The sequence below is a fragment of the Onychomys torridus genome, chromosome X (assembly GCF_903995425.1).
Source record: "Onychomys torridus chromosome X, mOncTor1.1, whole genome shotgun sequence".
Lineage (NCBI taxonomy): Eukaryota > Metazoa > Chordata > Mammalia > Rodentia > Cricetidae > Onychomys > Onychomys torridus.
The window spans coordinates 24,092,256-24,116,577 of NC_050466.1; the positions used below are offsets into that span (position 1 = coordinate 24,092,256).

The 24,322-nt window shown below is 36.7% G+C and overlaps 1 protein-coding gene across 1 annotated transcript in view; it reads right to left on the minus strand.

Annotated features, from left to right (window-relative positions):
* The window catches only part of Tenm1 (teneurin transmembrane protein 1), an 811,545-nt gene that overhangs the window by 110,175 nt on the left and 677,048 nt on the right, over nucleotides 1-24,322 (minus strand). Inside the window, exons 21-23 of the mRNA XM_036174144.1 lie at nucleotides 23,330-23,597; nucleotides 8,021-8,164; nucleotides 1,825-2,074 (exon numbers count right to left, since the gene is read on the minus strand). Coding sequence (XP_036030037.1) covers nucleotides 1,825-2,074; nucleotides 8,021-8,164; nucleotides 23,330-23,597 — 662 coding nt within the window. The remainder of the gene's footprint in view (nucleotides 1-1,824; nucleotides 2,075-8,020; nucleotides 8,165-23,329; nucleotides 23,598-24,322) is intronic.

Genomic DNA, 24,322 nt, shown 5'->3' on the forward strand with positions numbered 1-24,322 from the left:
ACCTAACTTAGATTTCTTGTTGACTTCTACTGATGCCTAAAGAGATTTACTACTAGAAATGACAGCTGTCATTGTGAGGCCCATGGATATTTGATTAGGTTAGGGTGGTATGAATTAGTGCCCCTCTAGACTTTTTTGGATGTGCTTTGTCTTTACAAAGTCTTAACTTCATAGCCTATTTTTTATTAGCCAAGGGATTTAGCAGCTTTCTTCCATATGACAGCATTTGCAATTATAATTAAGAAATGTATTAAAACTAGAGTGAATTAATGTGGAAAATGGATGGTGACTTGGGACTACATTTCCCAAACTAGGTGTGAAAGAATAATTCAGTTTGAGAAAAGGGAGGTGGATTCCAAAGCAAGAATGAAAATGTGAAAATACTTGAGGAATGCCCATGTAAAGTCAAACTTTTATCACAGTGAGCATAAGTGATGAATGAAAATAATGCAGAGCATCTCAATAGTCCTGTGCACAGTTCATTGCTTCACGATGTGTTGGGTCTGTCAGCCACTATTTTTGATGTCACTGAGGGCATGTCCAAAGCAAAAATTATTGTCTGAAATATTCAAAAGATGACAACAAAATCCTTTTGAATCTAGAAAATTTAGCCTTAATTTCCAGAGTCATGTGTTATAGATAAATCTGCCATAACCGATTAGAAGGAAAGCCTTGCAATTTCCTCAAGTGTGAAGCAGCAGTTTTAATCCCTGATGGGATAGGAATGGATGCTGTTTATTTTCATGAACTCCAGAGGACATATAGTTTGTCTTATAGCCACAGAAAGGGGAGTAATAAGCTGATTAAGCCATGGTTGATTTAGTTGTAATATTTATGTAACTTCAGGATATAGCAGAGCAAAATGGTATGAATTCTTTACCAAAGGTATTAACATTCTTTATACTCTCAAGAAAATACTTAGAACAGAGGAAGAAAATCTAAAGATGGATGCTTTAATCATCACTGAATTGCTCTTTCAAAGGTAGAAAGTATCTTCTTACTTCCTTGTGATGCCACGAGAAAACAGACTTCAGTGTTCTTCTATATTAAATGACTTCAAAAGACTGAAAAGCCCTTTTAAATCTGGTGATACTGCTGCCAGCAACAATGGAACAGGTACCTTTTATTAGCTTGACAGTGGCCAGCATAAGTAACTTATGCCAGTGCTTGGAAGTACTGAGATTCACTTAATAGCCATGCAGACAGGGGGAGCCTCAAGTTCAGGAATGGCAGTACTTCTGGAATCTTCAAATCGGTGATTAAAGGTTCCTTTAAACAGGTGAAGTGGGCTTGTGACCATGACGCCTATCCTTCCACATTTTGAAAATTATGATTTTTAAACATTTTCACTATTTAAAACAGTTTTTGAATTTAAATATATTTTGGGGTTTTTAATTGAAATAGAATTACATCATTTTCCCTCTTCCCTTTCTTCTGTCTAGCCCTTCCCTGCTGCTGTCTCTGGAACCCTTCTTATATTCCCTCCCACTCACAAGCTAACAGCATCTGTCATATATATATATATATATATGACACATATGTGTGTGTGCATGCGTGTGTGTATAGTATGTATGTGTTCATGTATGTCTATGCATACATATATACAATACAACTTTCTGAGTCCATTTTTTTATTTGTGTGCATTTTTTTCAGGGTAACAGGACAACAAATAGGGGAGAGATTCCCCCATAATCACTTAGTGCTTTAACATGGAAAAGTGCATTTTATGCTTTTGTTAGCAATCATTTGTCTCTTCACATGGTCTTATTCTTGTTTTATTTTCCTTTATCAATCAAGCAAATACAGAGATGAGAAGAAACTTACCTTAATTCCAAAATGCTAACGGAATTTCCCGAAGGAAATATTCGCCTTACAAAATTGAAGTCACCAACATACACACTACCATCAGGGCCAGAAGCTAAAGCAACAGGCGCAAAAAGTTTGTTGTTGTGGGCTGGGCCATTGCAGTTAGTGCAGGCTACACTCCTTTGGTGTCCATTACCCATTATGGTGGATATGACTGGTGGCTGCTGGGAAATGAACATGTTTTCCCCATTTCCTTTATGTATGATTCCTAGACACAAGCAAGAAAGAGAATAGAAATTAGAAAAGTATTTGCCACAAATTGAGTTTTCTCTCAGAGTTCAAAACAGAAGGGAGCTTTTGCCTAACAGGAGAATCTGTTATTTTCTTCAAGTGTATAGCCATAGCATATAGTGGTATAGCACTTTTCCTCAGTTTGTCTTTCTATGAAGTAAGGAAATGCAAAGAGTCACTTTCATACTGATTCCAAATTCTATAATAAATTATTTGATAGCTAACTTTTAATGGTCCCCTATTTACTTAGCTCTGTGGATTCTATGTGACTAGTTTTTCATTTCTGGTTGACTTTCTTGATGACTTGCTCACATCTACCTGACTCCACTTTATCCTCATTAAGCAACTGGTTTAGGAAAAGAGACTCTCCATTCATTTTAATATTCACCTTAGTGAAACACAATTAGGAAGGTAATATGCTTTTATGAAAAGGAAAGAAATTCAGCTGCTGATATACTAAAGGGACTTGAATTTTCCACTCTTTTGGACCATATCTCACTATCGTCATTGCAAAAACTTGACTCTCATCTCTGTTAGCTGAAACTTTCTCTTGTTTGGAGTCCTTACCCAATATGCACTTTCTTACTCAGGCTCTTTACCTAGATGCTCTGTAGCTACCTTTAATTGAAAAAAGGTTGGGATTGAGCTCATTATACTTCTGTATATCCTACCAAACTCTTCCCTTCCTCTTTTGTTTAAACCCCTCCCACGAGTATTGGCACTGTCATGTAGTTACCTAAACTGTAAATCTGGTCATCATGGTGCCTTTTCATTTTATTTCATTCTTTAAGCCTAAGTAATTACCAATTCTCATTGAAAATGTCTCCTTAAATGTAGTGAAAATTTTCCCCTGCTCCTACTCTTACTATCTTAGTTCACTTTTCTTGGAGTACTCATCTCCAAACCATTATCTCCATCTCTGCTGCAGAGATTATTAAAACCTTACATATCCACTATAGAATAAAGAGTGCATTTAGTACTGATAAGACATCCAGATTACTTGCTGCTTTGGCCTTCCTATATTTCTTCTGATTTCTCTCATATGGCACTTTTGTTTGTATTCCAATATTTGGTCATGACAAAAAAAAATTAGAGTTACTCTTCCATTCTGCTATGATTTTGTATGGATTATTGCCTCTATCCTGAGTACCCTCTCATTTTGTCTGTTTGAGGGAACTAACTTCAGAGCTCAGCTCATGTCTTCCCTAATACTCCATTCAGTCAGAATTAGTCACGCTCTTTGGCGTGTGCCCATTTCCCATAGCTCTATTGTAACACTTACCACACTGTGTGACACAGTTTTCCTCACTTTTCTGTCTTCCCCATTGTAACATGAATGAACTCCTTGAAGGCACATCTTCTGTCTTACTCCTTTCTGTATTTTTAGTGCCAATCCCCATGGCCAAGTCTTTATAAGTGCTCAGTAAATGCTGAAAATAGGCTTTGAGTCTCTTGTAGTTTCCTATTCCAAATCTCAATGATTTTGCAAACCTGCTGTGCCTGGGCAGAAAATCCAAGCAACAAATACTGCTGTGCTAAATGGCACAAGTCAGTCCAGAACGAGCCAGGGCAGGTAAAACATCCATGTTGTGAGAAGGCATGCCAGTGTGTCAGACCGAAGGAACTGACAGCATATGAATGAATATTGCTCTCTTGTCTGCCCTTCTTTTTCCTCCCTTGTTTCCTGCTATCTATCTCCTCACACTATCTGTTATTCTCCTTAAATGCCTCCTGAAATGTCTTCCTCAGTTCTTTTCCAACTTACAGCTCTACAAAAGAAACTATTGATCATTCTGAGATAGGAACATTGCTGGTAAAAATAAATAACAACATAAAATATGCATGCCAAGGCACCAATATATACTTATAAACAGCCTTCCAGGAACTAGAAATTCCATCCATCATATGGCTTTTGGATTTCAAATTTAAGTATTTTTTATGTTCCCTCTCAGAGTGACTCCAGACAGCTTTTTAACACATGGTTTGCAAGAGTAGCTATAAGTTTACACTCCAACAAATTGATCTTTTATTACAAGACTATGAGATAACTTTAGGGTCACTACTTACTTATTATACTGTTGATAACTATACTAGTTCATAAGGGCATTTCTTATGATTTAGAATAACTAATTAAATATGACTAATAGGCCTGAATTTCATTTTCCTCTCAAAACATTTAATTTTAGTGTATCAATACTGCAATTTTAATGAAATGGGAAGAAGTGGAGGAAACTGGAGTGACAGTTATACAACATTATTGAAAAGAAATAGCCTGATGTCTGTTAACCAGACATCAGAAAATGCCAAATATCTGACTGATGAGAGTATGATACATTCTTTAGTTATTGAGGAAACCACTATTTAGCATGTCAGTACTTCAGCAATTCACGATAGGGTATACTATTCAAAAATCTTTCCAATTATTGGCTTGGAAATACCAGATTTGCTATTAACATCTATTTTCACAGGTAGATCTCCATTTTTATATCAATATAATGGTATAGTTAACAACTGCCCTCAAAATGACATGTTATTACCAGGCTCCTGGCAATTTAAAAACTAAAGATGGCTATTCTAACCCATTCTTCTAAGCCTGCAATTCCACAACTCCCCTTTTCGATTAGAAAGCCCAGTACTCCATCAAAAAAGAAGAATGATTAAAGGAAATAAAACATAAGGCAATGTACTTTCTGATTACATCTCTACAATTGATGTCTTGCTTTCATGCAAGGCACTAAAGTGCCCATGTACTGAAATTACCATTTCTGTTTAAAGCTGAAGCAATCACAACAAAAATGGGCAACCCCTTTTGGATTGCCCTGGAAAAATAGATCATTTTGAAGGGTGTTTTTGTTGTTTCAAGAATCTGTTTAACCTTCTATTACACAGAACCAGGCCATACCATCTAGCAACAATGATTTAATACCAAGTCTTCTGCAAAGGTTGCTCTGAAAATATTTTGTTTATGTTTCTGGAAATCTGGATCAATTACTGCTGCTTCTTTGCCAGTTTCTTCTGCCAAGCAGTGCATTTTGAAACAGAACAACACACACTATTTATAAGAAGGCCAACTTCTTGCTAAGGATTGGGTGTCTTGTTTATACTCAACAATGAAATCTCACTGAATGGGATACCAGAAACCCACGCTTCCCTTTTCTCTGCTACAAAGTGAGAGCCAAGTTTGCACTGTAATAAAGTAAGCAAATTTTAAAACATACTATTCCTACCTTTCTGCTACCTTGCTCAAAAGTTCTTCTGAAGCTTATAAACAAGTTCAAAATAAAATTCCCCCTGGAAGCCAGTGGGTGGTGCTTTATGCTGATTTCAAAGAAGAAACCATTTTTCAGACTTATGACCAACAAGGGACGCAATACATATTTCTCTTACTACTTGACTGAGAGGGTATGAACACAAAGTGGGAGATATGCCAGCATGATCAATGATAGTTTACGTCTTCTCCCAGTAAAACTATTTGTCGACAAACTACTGGCCTATCTGGGAGCCTAAGGAAATTCGCTATTTCAGATAGATAACAATGTACAATTAGTACCCTGGACTGTTCTAGTACTGTTTAACAATTAGTTCCTAGGAAACACTAGAGGATGTTAGAAAGATTAATCTCTGTAATGAATAAGATTTTAAACAATTAAAAGGAATGAATATGTACTCTATAATCATCAAAGGGTATATTTGGAGGAAACAATGTTGAAAAACATGCATTTCTAGTGTTTTTATCACAGTGATAGTAGAAACTGCGTATGTACATCAGGGTGAATATTTAGAAACATTTTTCCACAAGCAATGGTTAATTGTCAGGTAAATATAGTGATGGCACCTGAAATGACAAATGGTCTGAATACAGTGCCTATTGGAAACTACCCACTGCATAATGATTTGGGAGCTAGAGTAAAACTGAGAATAGAATGGCAGCAGACATCCAATCTAATTATAGATGTCTTTTTAACCAGTGAGAGGAAATTGCAGGAAGATAGATTCTTGTTTCTAATCTACTATCTGTCTCAGATCAAAAAGGCTGGGTGCCTAAAGAGTTAGGCTTTTTCATGAGAGAAGTGGAATGGAGGAATTCAGAAAGACATCGTTCCTGCCTTAATCAGTCAGAAAAGACCATCTGACCTGAGGGGGAAGAACATTGCTTTCTAAATTGGTGTTCCCAACCCTGCTCCCTTACATTTATCATTCTTTCTTCTAAAACTGTCTTTGTGGGTGGGATTTTGACCTCAGAAGTACCTTAAGACAGGTGTTTGCATTCAAGGTCAAACTGAAAGGCATTGGAAGAGCTGGCTTCAGATCTATTTCCTGGCAAGTGGGACCAGTTCTTGGTGAGAAACAACAATACCTCCACAAATGAGATGCTGAATGTGCAAATGCCCCTTGTGGGGTGAGAAGCTATCCAAAATAGCAAGGTTTCCTTCTCAGAATAAAATAATCAGAAAGGTAGAAACAGAAAGCAGATTTAGTGAGGCTTCAGGTAATGCAAGAGATATTTTTGTTGTGATAAAATATCCTGAATGTGGGTTTTGGTGATCACAGGACAAGTACAAATTTACTAAGCATCATTTAAGTGTGCACTTCAAATGGGTAAGTTTTATGGTGTATGAATTATACTTCAATAAAGCAGTTCAAAATTCTCAGAAGTAACTTCATACCTAATTACCTAAAAAGTAATTATGGGTGAATTAGAGATGTAAGGAATGTGTGGTTCCCAGGGCCAGCTTTCTGAATAGCTCCCCTCTGTTTCAAAGTCTGTGTGAAGCAAATGATAAGAAGATACAAGACCAGGAGCGCACAGCTGGGGGCTGGTTCCATTGAGGTCATTTCCCACTTGGTGCTTAATGTCAATGACAGGCATTTGAAAGAGACAATCCATATACGCCAATAAAAGTGAGTGGAAACGTATCGGCTGCTTTAAATGTCAAACTCTTTCAAATCAAAACAACAACAGCAAAAAACCCCTAATAATTTAATAAGTGGCATCTGCCCTTTCATTTTTGTAGTTCTCCTTTTGACAACTGAAAAAAGTTGACATTCTTTGTGCTTGAAGTTTTACTGTTGAAACAAACAAACAAACAATTTGAAATGGAACTTGGCATCTTCCTTCAAGGGGAAGGGGGAGGTACATTGGTGACATACAGCAATGGACTTGTTCCCCTGTGTCTCATACTGGGGCTAGGACAGGGTTTGCAATTCCATTGGTAGAACAAATCTGGTTATCTTTGCCTATCAAAATTTCTGCGTGGCTGTTTTTCACTATGTATACAAATGAAATAAGATCATGGGCAGAATTATAAAATGGAGCTCTTGGTTTCACGAAATAATTCAGATTTATTCCATAAATGTAGGGTGGATAGAAGGGTGGCTGAACTAAAGACACCTTCATTTTTGCTTTCTGAAAATGCAACCTGAAGTATATGAACTAGTCCAGGTTCTTAGAAACTGCCTCTTTTGACCAAAAGCAATACTGTTTTTGTGGTGAAAAGTTGAAGTGAAACAAGTTGAAGATGTTTGCAGAAAATCAGGATGAAAATTCTAAGGACCAGTTTCTAAGGTGGACGCCAAAGTAAGTGGAGGAGTTTGAATGAAGCTGTCATGACCAGGGTAGAAAAGTCAGCATGAACTCAAGGGACACATGTGATCCTTTCTCATGATTGATTTTCCTATTTATTCAAAGCTTCAACTACAAACTAAAAAGAAGTGAGAACAAGTGAGAGTGTTCTGATTCTGAAATGCTACAAACAATTCAGCATCAAATTATAGTACCCATATGTAGATGTATTAACTTGGACATCTCTAAGTGTTATCCTTGTAGGTGATCTCTTACACTTGACAAATTTTCAACAACAAATGTATACTAAACAGTATTAGGAAACTGGTATTAATACAAGTTTTTTAAAAAGTAGCTCACCACTTTGAGGATTAAAAATATGATGTTTATTCAAGGACCAGCCTCCTAGGTTAGATGCATCCATCTCAAAGCCCTGCAAAACGACTGTCCTTTGTTCCCAGAGAATTAAGTCAGGGCACATCTCATATTCATATCCCACAGACACTGCAAAAAAGAATTAATAACATATTAGATAATTGTAAAGTATTTACTCTATGTTCACACTGGTTGATAATTATATGGTTGTTGTATTTACTATTGATTTCTGACTTGGGGTGAAATTTAATAGCAAATTCCTTTTATCTGGCATAGTCTAGAACTGTACTTAGAATAGTGTTGGTGACTCCAAAATGACCAATCAGTGAATACTGGGTACATTTGTGAAGCATTAAGTGAATGGAAGCTGTTGTAGATTGGTAACATATACACACGAACATTCAGCTTCATTCTGGGCTTTCTGATTAGATTCTGCTCTGTAAACCTGGAGAAAGAGAGATGCTCTCTTAGAATTAAGTGCACACAGTGTAATTCCTCTCAGTGCTTTTTATGGGAGAAGTATAGGATAAAGCTGGTTTCTCACTTCTCTAGAGTATAAAATGCATCCAGGAAACAGACTTTGGAGTACCAAACCACTTATGCAACCCTTGAATACGTATGAAACTAATAAAATTGGTTTAGTCAATTCACGTATTTTCTGTACCAACAGCCTTTACTTCACTGTGAGGTCTGAGTTTGTTTAGAGTGCTGCAACTGTAAATTATACACTTTGTGCACACTATGCTTTTGTTTCTGCGTATAGAGTACCAGTGGGACATCACCCAAGAATTTGGCTTCAACTCCTATGAAGCACAGATGTTGTGCATTAAACGTAGAACCCTAGTATACCTCTAAAATGGGAAGTGCAGAATGTGGTATCTTGGATGTCTCTGTCCTCCTGAAATATGTATAGCCAAACATACCAAGTCATAGCCATTTTCTCAGTGGGTGAACCTGCTTACTTGTCAGAACCCCCGATTTCTGCCTTATGAATTTCAAAATGCTTTCTATCTTCAAAATGTTCTAAGCCTGAGAGAACTGGCTCATTACACTGCACATCCAAAAGGTGCTCTTGCCTCTCTGGCAGCTTAAAATAGACCCAGTTGGTCTGTCTTCTGATACTGCTCTCTAATACCAGCTTCTACCAGATCCTTAGATGTCCTTGGAGAGCTCAGTTCCTCCTTTGCTGTTCGTTTATGAACTGGTAAAGAAAACAGGTGCTTAAGCAATGTCAACATAATGGGTCAAAAATGAAAAATGAAAGCAAACTAGTTTGGGTTACTGACATTATTATATGATCAGAAAAAAATTAAACTGATTTGCTTATATATGTGTATATAAAAGTTCATATGCAGGTAAGTCAAAACATTCCTAAGATTATGAGTATAGAACTTTCTCTAGTTTTATAAACGTATGGCCAATTTCAAGTTTAAAGTTACATTTCTTTTGGACCCTCAACCCAACAATTCTTAGGAGTAAGAAATCACAATAGTTCTCACTGGGTGTAGCTTATGATTAGAATGGCCATACAGTTGACATTAAGTTTACTGTTATTGTTTTGAAACCCTTAATAGTTTTAGGGAAGGGGGTGTGCATTTTCATTTTTGTTTCACTGGGCCTTACAAATTATATAACCAGTTCAGATGTCACTACAGTTCTATCAGCTACCAGCTGGTGAAGACTCACGGGAACTTATTATTATTTTTTTTGGTATGGATACATGTCTGTGTATGTTTGCATGTGTGTGGAGTCTAGAGGCTGACATCTAATGTGCCTTTATCAGTCGCTCTCTACATTATTGTTTTTAAAATTTAAACACTTGTTTGTTTGTGTGTACATGTACCTGTTCCAGATGTGCATGTGGATATTACAGGACAACATATATGAATCAGCTCTCTGTTTCTGCCATGTGGTTTCCAGTCATCTAACTCAGATCATCAGGCTTGCCTATAAAGTACCATTACCAACTGAGCCATCTGCTGGTCCCACCCTTATTTTTGATGATGGGAGCAGTCTATTGGTGAGCTAGAGCTCGTCAATTCAGCAAGACTGGCTGACTAGATAACCCAGGGATCCTCTTATTTATGCCTTCTCAGTTCTGGGGTTACAAATGCATGCATGCCATCACACCTGGCTTTTCCATGGGTTTGGGGACTGAAGTCAGGCCTCCTTGCCCTTTATCTATGAGCCATCTCCCCATTTCTGCAAACTCATTTTTAATTTTATTCTCTACTATGCAATATTATCAAGAGAGATCAGTGGACAAGGACAATTACCAGTCATAAAACGAAAGTAATCTCGAAATGGAAATTATTAAAGGCTCCTCTGTCTAATGCTGTTCTCTGTGAAGATGAGAGTGAATAGGATCTCTCAGCTAAAGGAATCTCAAAGGTAATCCCTGTCACACTCATGTCATTAATCAATGCAGTCTACAATCTTCCTGATATCTCATCATAGCTGTTCTACTGGCTAAAATCACTCAGAACAGTTGATTTTAGGCCAAGAGAGGAAAACCTTTGATTTTCAGATTTGCCATTAAGTAACTTTTGGGTCTCAGGCAAATTCTTCTTCATCTCCAAGTTGGGAGAAGGGCATTGAAATTTGTCCTTCTTCTGCTATTATGGGTTGTGAAGTATTTACTTGTGACTCTTGTGAACAATGTCATGGACAGTCTTCCTAGAAAAGTGCAAATATACACAAAATTTTGTGTACTAACCTAGGAGGTTTGTTGTCTTACTATCCAAATAATACTTCTGGATTGAAGACACATGTATGAAATAATTCTTTTTACTTCCCATTTATCATTAATACTATATGATTTTATATTACACTCCTTTCACATGGTGTTTGGTATGTTCAAGTTTAGGATTAAACCAACAAGCCAAATAGTGCAATGCATCTCATGTTGGAAAGATCAGGTGGTTAGAAAACACATTAAAGAACATACTGGTGTGTAGAGTGACATGATTTCTGCTTCTTTTGCCAATGTTTAAAGTCTTGATTAATAAATAATCACAACAACAGTAATTACCAGTTCCTTCAAAGCCATCATCTCATTCCCCATAGTATGCCTGGCAATTATGGGATCTGCCTTCTGTACATTGGAAGCCTGGTAAGCTCCCGTAGAATCCTTTCTCCGGAAGGTGATTTGTAGTTTTGCAAATAAATAGTGTGCCTTGGTGACCTCTGATGATGGTGTGGAGCCTGCTTTTTCCTCTCAGTAACAGTTAAAGATCATCCAAACTCGGCGGCAGGAAATGCTTACATAAAGCATCAATTAAACGGTTCTCAATGCAATGGTAATGAAACACACATACTCTTTTCACCTCCTTCTATCTGCTCTGTGAATTGCTCTCCAGTCCACAACAAAAAAGTGCATTGGCTGCAAACCCCACAGTTATATTACTTTTTTCTCCCTAGTCACAGTAAATAGCAACAAGGCAACTACTTAATAAGTTCCCTCTAATTTTTATTAGATTTACTTTCTCCTGAGAAAGCTCTATGAGCTAATAAAGTTATAATTTATACTTAAGACTTGTCCAAAATTCCAACTGACTTTAATGAGAATGGCTGTGGGTTGGTGTATTTTTGTGTGCAACTCCTTGCTCAGAGTAACAAGGCAAGGTTTCTTTCTGACAGCAGCCCACTTTAGCTTAATCCTGGAACTTAGAATTGGCTTCTGAGAAGGAAAAGTTTCTCTCCATGATGCTGAACTACTCTCCAAATGCAAGGGGACTGGCAAATGCAATAGCAGCCCAATCTTCAACTTCTCATGGAAGTAGACTCAATGCACTAAAGCCCTAGTGTTTTGTGTAATTAAATAGAGCAAAAGGAGGGTTATATTGGATCCAGTGCTAAAAATGCTAAGCCTTGACACAACATTCTGCTCAATACCATGACAGTTGCTATGCTAAGTAAGCAGAGTGGACCATGACCAGTTTCTGGCCTGTTCCCTATAGCATTTGATCATTAATACAGCATTGTATAGTCACAGATTCAGCCTGTGGCACTCTGGAGTAGAGCTAGGAAAACTAGTATAATAAGAAAGCAAACAACAATTCAACAGTATTGCAGACTGTAGAAGTGGTTTAGACTGGCTGTGAGCAGGGATAGGTAGGCAAAGGGTCATGGGCTATACTTCACAGGGGCTGGCAGAGTGCCTCATGATGGTGTAAATATATTGGAAAGGAAACTGGGAAAGAGTCAATATGGAAGAATACTTTTTTTGAGTCATGTGGCATATACAACCTTAATTCCACCTAGAGTTCTGTCTTTCTGAATTCTTTGTTACAGAATTTATGCAGAAATAATAAGTGAATATTTGTTAAGCACAAGCCATTACTTTTTGCAGAGGGCTGTGTTTTCTGATCACAGGTGCATATCTCTGACTTCATTGTTAGTCTTCTTGCAAATCTTTCACTGGTAATATTAAGAAGACTGAATGCACTAAGGACAGGTCCTGGTCCCACTGCCTGGGTGCCTCCCAAACAGTTCAAGCTAATCAACTGTCTCACTTATCCAGAGGGCCTGATCCATTTGGGGGCTCCTCAGCTTTTGGTTCATAGGTCATGTGTTTCCATTAGTTTGGCTATTTGTCCCTGTGCTTTTTCCAATCTTGGTCTCAACAATTCTCACTCACACAATCCCTCCTCTTTCTTGCCAATTGGACCCCTAAAGCTCCACCTGGGGCCTGGCTTTGGCTCTTTGCATCTGCTTCCCTCAGTCATTGGATGAGATTTCTGGCATGACAGTTAGGGTGTTTGGCCATCCGGATCACCAGACTAGGTCAGTTAAGGCTTTCTCTCGCCCTTTGCCAGTAGTCTACAGTGGAGGTATCTTTGTGGATTTCTGGGGACCTCGCTAGCACTTTGCTTCTTCCTATTCTCATGTGGTCCTTAGTGCATGAGCTGGCTGTTTGGAACTGGGGTTTATGCAGGAACACTTTGCTCAGCCTGGAAGGAGGGGACTAGACCTGCCTGTACTGAATCCCCCAGGTTGAGCTGAATCCCCAGGGGAGTCTTGGCCCTGGAGGAGATGGGAATGGGGGGTGGCCTGGGGGGAAGGCGGGGGCGGGGGGGGGGAGGAGAGAGGACAAGGGAACCCATGGCTGATATGTAAAATTGAATTAAATTATAAAATTAAAAAAAAAATTATAAAAGAAAAAAAGAAGACTGAATGCAAAAGACTAGTTTGTTCTCTCTGAGGCATTTGAAAAGAAAACCCTCTTAATGTTTATTTTACTTATGTGGGAAGCATTATTTTTACCACATGTGGACTATAAGAAGGCTAAGGGGCCACACTATCCCTGACATCCAGTTTAATGACTATACCATTCATGTATAATGGCTAGAATAAGGGATTGACATTAAATAGCCAAGGTAAAGATACAATGTAACAAAGCTGCTGTGTAAAATATGACAAGATTAAGCAGATAATTTTCAATAGCTTCAGGCCAGGGCTTCAGAATTCATAATGCTTGCATTTATGAAAGTAATATATAATTAAAAGTGGTCTGATAGTGGAAAAATTTGTGTTACTTCATGAACTCAGCATGCATCTAGAAATAATTTGAAGACATTTAAAGAATAACTAAGAAAATGAAAATTTTTTCTTCAAAAGAAGCCATTCAATAGAACAATAAATATTTTACAGTAAATGTATATTAATGCAAAACCAGAAAACAAAGTACTGAAGAACCAAATGAAAGCCATAACAACAGAACAAAACTCTGTTGAAAATGTTATCTATTGTAAACAAGTGAGTGCTCTCATAATTGTATCTTTTCCTATTCTTGAGTAATTTATCATAGGGTAGCATGACCACAGAGGTTCCTTGATTTGACATGCTGCCTGATTACCTGTAATGCTTTGTTTATCTATAATTCCTAGTTTATTAGGACTGTCTATACCAGGTGGTGGGTTTTGTATTGAGTGCCTTTTCAACATTTGTGGAAATAGTCATATCATTTTCAACTTTAATCTATGATAGTGAGTTATAGCAATAGAATCCTCAATGTTGAACCACCACTGTGGTCCTAAATTAAATGCAACCTGATCATGATACACTATCCTTTTTGCCAGTCAGTGGATTTGACTTGAGCAGTACTAATACTTTACTTAGTATGTGTACCCTAAACATTCACAAAAAAGGGTTATGCAAGATAATATGAAGAGATATGTAGTTGGACAGTTAGAAAAAACAGCATCTAGGAGTGTGAATAGCTATTCAATTGTTTCATATTAGTCTGTGTACTGAAATCCAATGTTGTAAGATTGTTTTCTTGGTGATTTGTTCAAGTCTAGTTGCATAAAGACCAGAAAGATGCTCTTGGATCATATACAAATTTCTGAGTGCCTTTGTACTTACTTCTCTTACTGTGGAGCCGTATCATTCTGCTACACAGTCAAGGCTAAGGGGTCACTTTTGATTTTATTCAATTGTTTGTTCAATCATTCAACAAATATGTAATATTTATCGAGTACCTCCTGTTGACAGGAACTGTATGGGGCACTTGGGATATGAGGATGAATAAAACAGAATAAAACAGAATTCCTCCTGGCTCAGCTTATATTCTAGTGAAAGGAAAAATATGAAAGAAAAATTAACAGCACACTCACACATACATACATTTTGGTAAAGGTTAAAAAGAAGAAAATGTATAGTATTAGGAATGATTCTAACAAGGGAATTTATGTTGGATGGGAAAGACAAAGAGAAGAGGTTTACCTAACTAGGCTTCCTTACTTGTGGGGGACACGTTTTAAGACTATTTACTGGATGCCCAAGACTGTGGATAGTATTAATCCTCTTTGCTGATATTTTTGTCTATGTGCCCTGCAGCATTGTCACAGAGTAGTCAGAGTTAATCTATCCTTCCATGTTTCATGCTGTGGTGTCTCCTTCGTGCAACTATTCTTGTGCTTTGGAGTCATTAAGTAAATTAAGCGTTAACTGAACACAAGCACTCCAATAGCTTGGCAGTTGATTTGATAACTGACACTACTATGGGACACTAATAGGCCATCAGTACATACACTATGGATATGCTGGACAAAGAGATAATTCTTTCCTTGCTTTTGAAATTATTATTGCTATGTGTTCATGCTTTCTCTTTCTCTCTCCCTCCCTCCCCCCCTCTCTCCCTGTGTGTGTGTGTGTGTGTGTGTGTGGGTGTGCCATATTGAACACATGGAGGTTACAGGACAACTTTGTGGAGTCATCTCTCTCCTTTTCCCTCTGCATGGGTTCTAAGGTTGGAACTCAGGTCATCAGACTTGCATGTCAAGCAGTTTACTTAGCTGAGCCATCTCACTGGCCTGAAATTATTCTTGTCTCGGCAAGATGGAATGGTGAGAGATATCATTATGCTGCTCAGAATGGCATGCAGCCTAAAACTGCATGGGGTAGTTATTTCTAGAAAATTTCATTTAATATTTGCAGACTTCAGTTCACTGAGTCACTGAAACCAAGAAACGTGAAACCTTAGAGGAGAGGGACTACTGTATAGAATCACCTTGACTAACAATGGGCTTGTGTTTGCAAGCTGAAAATATTTGGAGTAAAAATGCATTTAATACACTTAACCTTCTGTACTTCAGAACTTAGCAAGACAGCTCTTTGTATAAGATCAGTTATTTACTCTTGTAATTCAGTGACTGACTGGGAACTACAGCTTTCTGCTGCTTCCCAGCAACACCATAGAATGTAGTACTGCACATCACCAGCCAGGGAAAACATCAAAATTCTAAGTATAGCTCTTACTAAATCCACATTACTTTTATGCTACTGCAAGATCATGAAATAGAAAAATTGTAAGTTAACCTCTCATGAGCTTGAAGGGATCTGTCTGCATAGGGAAACCATTTTAGGTAGAAAGAGTAACATGTTGAATACTTTGATACTTGGCATTTATATGAAATTTAAAGAAGGTCAGATTGGTTGGAGTCACATTCTCTCCAATGCATCAAAAATAAAGAACCTCAATTATTCTCAGTCTCATTTAGTAAAAAGTAAAACAAAAGATTGCTATCCTTTATTATCATTTGGACAATTTTGTTTGGGTAGGTGTTTCAAGAGAGAGCCTCACCTTGGAAATGGGCTTTTAAAAATGTGCTTGAGTTAAAAGGATGTAACACTGCAAAGAAAAGAAATATCCTTTTACTCTCAAAAACACCTAGTTTTGATTGATAAATTATAATCTCACCCAATCTTGAAGAACTATTATTGTAATATCTTGGGATGAGTTGGTAGAAAGGAGTGGAAGGCAAGAATCGTTGTAAAGGCTGACTTGTTCATTAAGTTGTATGTTTTGATAAATCATGATGTTTTTGTCTCTAGATTCTATCATCTTACAAATGGTTTTCAAACTTTTATTTCTGAATGTCACATGAAAGAGTTTGTTGATTGTGATCCACCATCCATATATACATATGGTAAAACACACATACACACACACATACACACACACACACACACACACACACACACACACACACACACACTGAAATAAAGTGTTCCTCTCCAATATTCTCTTATAGTATCATATTTTGATACTTTCTATTGTGTTCTGTCACTTTTGTCTTATTATTAGCAACTCAATCATATTCGATTATTCCAAAAATGTTGCTAGACTCATGAAATGAGTTTTACAATCTAACCATGAGTTTGACCAGACTGAAATGGACACATAGTACTTCCTTACCAGAGTATTAATTCATTTAAAAGCCTCAGGAAGTCTGAGACTCTCTTACTTTAGAGATTCCATATCATATTAAAATGAACACAACTTATATCCCACACTAAACATTTCATATATATTTAAGTCTGAAAACTGAACAGCAGCCGAGAAGCTGACATTAATGCTTGGTTTTTCAGACACTCAGTTAACATTTATTTGTGGTGATTTTTCTGGTTTTCTTCTCATACTTTGCTTTAAGGTTGCAAGCATGTAATTGTTCCTTAAGAAATTTAAAGCCTAGGCACTGTGCCTATAAAGTTGACAGTCTAATACAGTTCTGCTCTCAGTTAACAATTATGAATTCATCAGTGGAAAGAAATGATGAAAGATTATTATCTCTGCTAACTTTCCTGACAGAAAGCCATTGGGGCATAGAATTGGGTACTTGTTAAGGTGGGGTGTTCCCTCATTGGGTCAAGAGTGACAGCAGAAAAAGACACACAGGGTTGGGAGATCTGAGTTGGAATTCCTGCTCTATACAGGCTTTTAGGCTCTTTTTGAACCTCAGTTTCTTCCTCTGGATATTGGAGGTCTTATTAATTGGGCCATGCCTACCAAGCAGGAATGCTATATGGATTAAAATGAAATAATGTATGTGAAAGTACCTTGCAAATTGTAAAACACTCCCCATTTATTATTAAAATATTCAGTGGGTACTGTTCTCGTGACTGCCCAGCTTGCTTAGGTTTTACTGAAAGAAAATTTATGAACACTAAAGCATCATTCTCAGGAATGTTTTGTGTGCACAAAGCAGCCATAGCTTAGCACCTATTACTATTAATGTTCCCCTGTTTCTCTCTAACACAATTTAGACAGACTTCTATGCATTCGGAACCTTTAGGAAGTCTAGTTCTTGCAGAAACACCACTCTTTCTTGCCAAACTACTGTACTAAATAATTTTGCAATCATTGTTGCCAATAACCTTGAAGAAAAATAGGATTGTTTATAGCAGTGCTACTAAAGGCGGATGGCTGATTTCCTGAACTTCCAGGACTCTAAACCGCTGCAATTTAATTTAATTAAAATGAAGACCAGGCAAAATGCATTATTATACATTGATAATATATGCAGACACAGGCGGACATAGGGAATTATTTTGACAAAATTCACATAATGGATGCAGATCAGAGGCCCTGAACAAGCCAGTTCATCAAATTAAATACGCCGTCTCTAGAATTTTAATGGCATTATGAGCTTAACAATAGTGATTTTTTTATATTGTTTTGCAAGCCATAGAGTTGGGAAAGAAACTAACTAAATAAAATACAATGATTTCCAGACATTATACTTTATTTAGAGCCAGGGAATGAAACACTAAGGCCAAATCATTTCAAATGCTCACATGGAGTTTTCAGCAGGGCAGCCTTGTCCATGAATCAGACAACAAATTCTTTAAGCTGGATGAACTACTGATTGCAACTTTTGTAGTGAACCTTAGGGTGAGTGTTACTCTTCTTCTGCTTGATCAATAGAGTACTTGGATTAATAAATTTTATCAGTTGTCACCAACACTTCTTTTAGTAAGGACTCCAAATAACCCCTACTGGTAATTTATTCACTCTTGTGTTATACCAGTTGCAAAGTCTCTTTCATTACAGAAAATGATGGGATAACCTAGGATTTTAAATATCCCCGTTTCTGTCAACACTTCAGTCTTCTTTCATGACATTCTGGTACTTAGATACCACACCAATTCCCCACAGCTTAATTACATGGGAAGCAAGATTGCCACATTTCAAACTAAGCAGCATTTCAACTTAGATATTCTCCATCATTTCAAATTCAGCTTATTTAAATTTGGACTCCTCTTAGTCCATCATTCTGAAATAGGTGGGTCAGAGATTGACAGTTCATCTGTCTGAGAAGGAACAGAGTTAAGTCCTTCTTGGCCATAGTCTTAATCAAAATCCTTGCTATGAGTAGAACATTAAGAGTGATGGTTAAGGCTTATATCAATTTCTTAACGCTGCTGTGAAAAGGTGTCACACACTGAAAGAATTCAAATAAAATAATTTTGTCATCTTACAGTAGAAACAGCCATGAGTCTCAAATGGTTCTCAATGAATAAAATCCAAGGTGTTAGCAGAACTAAGCTAACATTCACAGACTTTAAGGGTACATCCCATATTTATGTTTGCCAGCTAGCTATGAGAGGTCACTCATATTCCTTGTTTTGTGGTTTCCATGCCCCTTCTTAAAAATTGGCACTGTTTATCTGTCTCTCTGTGTCATTATTACATAATTGTATCTTTCTATAACTCTGATCTCTCCCTCTGTATCTTTCTTACACTTTCAAGGCCTTTCTGATACTATGGAGTCTAGACAAAGTAGAGCAATCTCTAATCACATATTCAAAACTAATCAGCAAACTAAAATTTGTTTGTAACCTTAATTGTCTTTTGTTATGCAGGAAAACATACTTAGAGGTGACAGGTGGGCATTTTAGAGAAGGGTGGTTATTTTTATGTTACCAAACAGCTACATTAAGAGTTTTGAATTTAAAAGCAATCTGAGCAATGTCATATATAACACCATGGTTATTATTTGGTAGAAAACTTGGTCTATTTCCATTCAGCAGTATACTAATTATAAAATACTGCCATATTTGCAAGTAAATGTTTGTGCAGAGTATGTTCTAGATGTAAACATTTCATCCTAATAATCATACATTTAGTACCAATGCCTCCACACATTTATCACTTGAATTTTTTAGTGTGTATTTTAGGGGTTCACAATCCTTCAGAGTAGTTGATTCCCCAATTTCATTACATCACGTATTTAGGTGTTTTACCATTATTAGAAAATTATCTTAGTCTCTAGGATGGAAGGAGAATTTACTTGTTCTAGGGATAAGGCTGTCCCCATTGTTTGCCCAATGCAGAGTGGTCAGCCCTGAAGCCATATACACACAAACAAAAAAAATTGATTTAGAAAATTGTGTTTATTTGTATTGTTTGATTGCACAGTAGTAATTAAAGAAAAAAAGAAGCTATTAACTTGAGTGTGGGGGGCATGGGAGGGGTTAGAGAGTGGGTAGGAGGGGCTGGAGGGAGGAAAGAGAGGTAAAGCTGATCTAATTATATTTTACTTAAACATATTAAAATTATTGTAAGGAAAAGAAAACACAAATAACATATTAGTTTAAGTCATGAACATATTTAAGTTATAGATAAATGCTAATGTATATTATAGATGAGATCTACAAATATAAGACAAACTGGGGTTTTTCTTTAACAAAGATTGATGTTTTCTTTTTACTTATTTAATAACCTTTTTCTAAATCAAATACTTTCAAGATGTGTTAAAAATGTGGTGAACACTAAAAATAAACAGTCAACCATTTTCCTTTTCAAGCTAAGAAAAAGGAGATGGAGATAAAGAATATGTAGTAAATAAAGTCTCTTTAGCCACCAGTCCCTTAAATCATGGCTAACAGGGATATTTCCTACAAGGCAAATAATCCATATTTTAGCTTAGTGAAATTATTTTAGCCTTTTCTTTTGGAGCTTTGCCAGTTTTCTTGCTCCACTCTAAAATTTTCCCTTAAGTATATAAAGAACCATTGTCTAACCTTATACTTGGGATATTTCTAAGACATTTCATTACCTATTGCTTTTATTATTATCCAATCCTTACAAAAGGACCAATAACATATATTAACATTATTTTATTTTAAAAATTCGAGATTATATGTACAAATTTCTGACCTTCCCTTTCCTCCTTCCAAAACCTCCCAGATGGCATTTTAATTAATGCTGTTTTACAGTCAGAATGACAAACACAGGCAAACAATAGGAATGAAGAAGTCAATATTAGAGTATACACCTTATTTTTTGTGCTTATATATGTGGCTTACATGTTTCCTTAATTATAGATAAATGTATTAGCGGTTCCCCTAATTGAAGATGACTAACTAGAACAAAGATGGGTTAGCATATTTAGTAATGGAGATATTTAAAGAGAAGAAATGCAATTCATGTATAAAATGAGGTTGGTGATGTGGTACAGTCAGAAGCAAGAGTGATACTTCATTCAGGAAAATGCTCACTGTGCAAGCACAAGGATCTGAGTTCAATCCCCTAACTCCATATACAAAGCCTAGTGCTATAATCACGAAGTTGGGAAGCAGAGATGGGAGGATACCTAGGGCTTACTAGACAGCCAAACTAACCAGATCCAGGAGTTCTAGGTTGACTGATACATACCATCTCACAAAAAGACAGATAAGGAATTATTGAAGAAGACACTTGGCATCAATCTCCACATACATTTGTACACATGAATACCAGCAAACAAATTGTGCAGTCACTGAAGAAAACAATAGGGGTATTTCTCAGGAATTTAAACATATTATCCACACTATCCATATATATATACACACAAAAGAATTAAAATCAAGTATTGAAATAAATACTTGTATACAAATATTTCTAGGAACACTACTCAAAATAGACAAAAAGTGAAAATAGTGCCTTGAGTTGATAAATGGACAAACGCATGGTATATGTATGTACTAGAATATTATTCAGTCACAAAATAGGCGAAAGCGCAGCTATACGTGATTACATGGTTGAGCATTGACAATGTTATGTCAAGTGAAAGAAGCCAAAATCAAAAGACCACTTGTTGTATGGTGCTATTAGCTTGAAAAATACAAATTAGGGAAACATGGGAAGAAAGACAGGAGATGAAGAGATTCCAGGTCCAGAGGAGAGAGAGGTGTGAAGAGTAACTGCCAATATGAGTGGAGTGGCATTGTGAGGGAAATGACAAAAATGTTCTGGATTTAGATATTGGTAAGAGTTGCATAACATTTTGAATTGTGTTGATTGCCTTCTCTAAATGTAGGGAAGGTTTTATGGTATGTAAATTATGTCCCAACCAAAGCTGATATTTTTTTAAAACAGGTTCAGCTTCATGTGTATAAATCTTGTGAAGATATATTAGAAATTATAATAGTTAGCTCTTCATTGGGCTTTTGGATAAATTTGTACATGTTACAGCTTAAGAAAATAATAACCTCGGGAGGCAGAGCCAGGTGGATCTCAAAAAAAAAAAAAAAAAAAGAAAAAAGGAAATAATAACCAATGGCAACACCAACAATTAATCTAATCTCTAAATCCAGCAGAGGACTAAGAAAGTTCCTAAAGAATTGGAAGATAAAGAACCGGAGAGAAATGTAAGAAATTTTGGGTTGTTCTGCCTAGCAAAACACACTAATATCTGGGGTTGGAAATATGGGGCTTTGAATATATATCTGTCATGATCACTGCAGGATTTGGGCAATGCTTACTACGAGTTTGAATGAAAAGAAGTGGAAGACTATCAGCTGGGCAGCACTGGGCAGAACTGGGCAGCACTGGGAGGTCTTCTTGTCTTATAGGAGCAAGGGAGAGAATGATGACACAGAGATCAGAGAGAGCTTTCTAACAGGTGACTACTCACAAGGAAGGTAGTCTGAACCTAGAGAAGGAGTCTGACTCTAGAACTTTCTTATAACTGCTCCACTGGCCAGTAGCATATTGGAAGTTAGCCTCATGGTAGAGTTCTGAGTTACAGGGTTTTTCTATGCTGTACATCGACTGGCTTACATAATTCGATATTCCTTCTAATTGGAATCTGAATGCAAGATAAATTAAGTCAGCAGAATAGTAGGAAAAGACCTGAGAGAAAGGGAAAGTCGTTAGCATTATAGTAGAGACACACTCACTAATAAGTAAGATCCAGTCCCTACTGGGCCAAGCAGTGAAATCTTGTTTAAGAAGGGACTGTAGGGATCCAAACATGCCCATGTTCCTTTTATTCTAATAAATTCAGCATAGATTATATTGTTAGTCAAATATATGAATCTTAACTAGGCAGATACAAGACACTAGATCTTTCATTTTCCACTGGAAAAGAGAAGAATTTGATACACTATAGTCTAAAAAATATTGCTTAGCTATATGGGGCTATATCATGGCAAACATTTCCAAGGAAGGATGTGGAAATAGCTCCTTCAGAGATTCAGCTTCTAATCTGTTCTTAGATTTCTGGACAGTATGGTAATACTCTGTGTCAAGCTTATAAAAAACAAAAGTAATAAGAAATTAGGATGATGTTTTTTATTTAACCTACTAAAGTAATAACTTAATGGAGTCTAACCATCTTAGACATAAATGATAATAAGTAGAGATGCTTATATGTTAGAATTTTGTAGTTTCTAAGTGGAAATGACAGTCTAAATGTCAAATTCAAAAACAAGGCCTGCAGAACAGCACACCAAAGGTCACTATTAGAAGGCAACATTCAGTTCTGGAGACAGTTATAAGTTAGATATTGTGTGATTCCTATGGTATGCTACTTTCATGAAATTAAAATAATTTTTAAGCAAAATTATATCAAAGTGGAATTCCAAGCAGGTCCAAAGTATGTGTTTACATTAAAAAAAACCCTTATGTTCCTTAACTGGAAGAAAAAAAATCAATAAACATTCCAAATTCAAATCATACACATCTATTATTTTCTGTTTCATAAGCAAAAACATTGCTATTTATATAGAAAAACTTCAACATACCCAAAGCTTCTGCCAGGCCCCAAACTTTCTGCCCATAGACGTCTGTCTTATTCCAAGCAAATGTGTAGACAAGATTAATTGCAGCAGGAAACCACTTCTGTGTGAGTCGCCCTTCCACAGCTACTGTAAGGTGTACTTTAATCATGCCCACAGGAATCGTTGAATGTGTCAAAAGGATCCGTAGCAAAGTTTTATATCCAGGTGTTCGACTGCTCAGGTAACTCAGCCTCACAAAGCTGGAAGGAATGGGTATTTCCTCTTGTACAACCTAAAATTGGAACACACACAAAACAAAACAAAACAAAACAAAACAAAACAAAACAAAACAAAACAAAACAAAACAAAAATTAGCTCTCCATTGGTCACAGGTAGAAGAAGCCATGCTTTGTTGTCTGAGAAGCAGACTAAAGGACAGTGAATACTGGGATCTACTGATGTCAAGTCATGTGTTCCCAGATTTTTATGAGACTGGGACACCAAAGGTTTTGAATTTTCTATCAACCAAAGGTTTTGAATTTTCTATCAAATCTGAATGAGAATGAGAAACATAGCCAATGCTACAAATTGCTCTCATCTTCTGCTATCAGGAATGATTGTAAAGAACAATTTTATTCTTTCAACAGTGTTCCAAAAAATTGCTTAACAAGAGTTGGGAAAGATCACATTGCTGAATGTCAAGCAATTCAGTGCTCTGGGCTTTGTTAAGGGGTTTTCTTTTTTATAAACACACACACACACACACACACACACACACACACACACATACACACACACTTGGTGTTATGTCATATATCTAAAATTCATTGCTTATTTAGGCTGGGCTTTCTAAGAAGAAGGATTTCGGAAGCAGGCTCAGCAAGTGATATTTAATGACAAAGATTGTGGGATCCCTGGAATTAATCTTTACTGAAGTTATCAAGTTTGTTTACTTTTGAGCTTTGGAATGATCTAGCAGGTCAAATTTTAATCAGTTTTTTTTTTTCACATTTTTCT